Raw genomic sequence first — 1,570 nt, forward strand, 5'->3', positions numbered from 1 at the left:
TACACACAGCGCTGTAGGCAACTGCCTTAGTTTTATCATAACTAGTGGCTCCCACTAGTGCATAAGATACCGATCTACCGATTGCGATATACTAACTACAGTCCAGAAAGCGACACTTGGGAGACAAGGCAGAATCTAAAGAATGCTCCAGAAGTTTTGCGTGAATGGGAAAAAATCAAGGCACTCCTAAAGAAGAAGCCAAGAGTAGTGGAATAATGGATCCAAGACAACTACTTAAAAGAGGTTCGGTTTTCACTATTTTCATCCCCCAGTCAAGCTATCAATCTTCTTCTTCACCTAACAAATCCTCTCTCAGTCACAACAGATGCCAAATCACTCTTCACTATGCAAACCATTGAACTTTACAACCCCAATACCCCCAACTTACATTTGACCCCATTCACCTCTACTTATTCCTTATCCGAGGACGTCAACCCGCTCAACTACCAGTTAACGGCCGATGACTTCATTGTACTTACTCAGGCCGATGGTCAACTTTTTTATGCACTCGACCCTTCTACAACCACTTCCTTATTTTGGGCTTTACACCGCTGAGCGCGTTATATCACGGAGGCCACAGCACCTGAAGTCAACAACAACCCCTCCATTCCGTTCACTCCCCGAGGATATATTCCCCAGTTCTACTTCGATCGCCTCAACATGCGGCAACCCGACATCCTCACTATCCAAGACCAGATCTTCCTTAACCCACTTTGCGGGTACACAACCTGGGAGAATCTCTCCACTTGGTACCGCGATTTTCAAACAATTGGTCATCTCGCTGTCCAGTGGATTCAGACAGCTCAATGCCAGACACTTCAGCTGGGACCTGGAATGGGATGGGATTGGGAGGTTTGTCAGGGTACTTGTCTCAAATATCCTGAGCACCATCTCATCACGGCAGGAAACATGGGGAATGGGGGAGACAGTTCATCTGAATGGTCGAGTGATGAATCCAGTACTTTACAGTGCCCCACCTATTCCTGCAGGAATGGGGTCATTCCAGTGGAATTCCAGAGGAATTCCAGAGGAATCCAGAGGAATCCAGAGGAATTCCAGTGGAATAGGACTGGAATCAAGCAGAGTAAGTTTTTTTCAACTCCAACCTTATCCTGATGACTTAGATTGAGTTGTAATGTATTTGAAATGTATTACTACACACACTACACAGTTTATCTTAAAGGGAGGGGGTAGGGGAGGGACAAGGTGGGGGTGTATTTATATTTTTGGGAGGGACAAGCAAGGGGGAAGAACAAGGGAGGGGAGGGAGGAAGGGGGAAGGACAAGAAAGAGGGAAGGACAAGAAAGAGGGAAGGAAGGAAGGGGGAGGGACAAGGAAGGGGGGGGGAGGAAAGGGGGGAGGGAGGAAAGGGGGGAGGGAATGGTGGAGCAAGGGGGAAGGGAGCAGTGGAGGGTAGAGGGAGTGTGGCTGGGACCTCAGCCATCGTCGTCCCGCATTGGCGTCCCATTGTTGTGTCACATTTCGTTGTCGTCTCCTCGTCGCGTGTTCGCGTTTTCGTTGTGTGTCCGCATTTTTGCATTATTCATGGGTGTTGTCGTCGCCGTCGTC

At 48.5% G+C, this 1,570-nt stretch overlaps 1 protein-coding gene across 1 annotated transcript; it reads left to right on the top strand.

The window, feature by feature from the left end:
* Nucleotides 1–345: 345 nt before the first annotated feature.
* LACBIDRAFT_322452 (uncharacterized protein) lies at nt 346–1,194 on the top strand (the record flags this gene model as incomplete). The annotated part of the gene is made up of 3 exons (XM_001875503.1): nt 346–490; nt 581–1,084; nt 1,172–1,194. The coding sequence occupies 3 exons, from the start codon at nt 346–348 to the stop codon at nt 1,192–1,194; spliced, it is 672 nt and encodes a 223-aa protein (XP_001875538.1).
* Between the last annotated feature and the right edge of the window lie 376 nt (nt 1,195–1,570).

This window comes from Laccaria bicolor, genomic scaffold (genome assembly GCF_000143565.1).
Source record: "Laccaria bicolor S238N-H82 LACBIscaffold_3 genomic scaffold, whole genome shotgun sequence".
In the NCBI taxonomy this organism is placed as follows: domain Eukaryota; kingdom Fungi; phylum Basidiomycota; class Agaricomycetes; order Agaricales; family Hydnangiaceae; genus Laccaria; species Laccaria bicolor.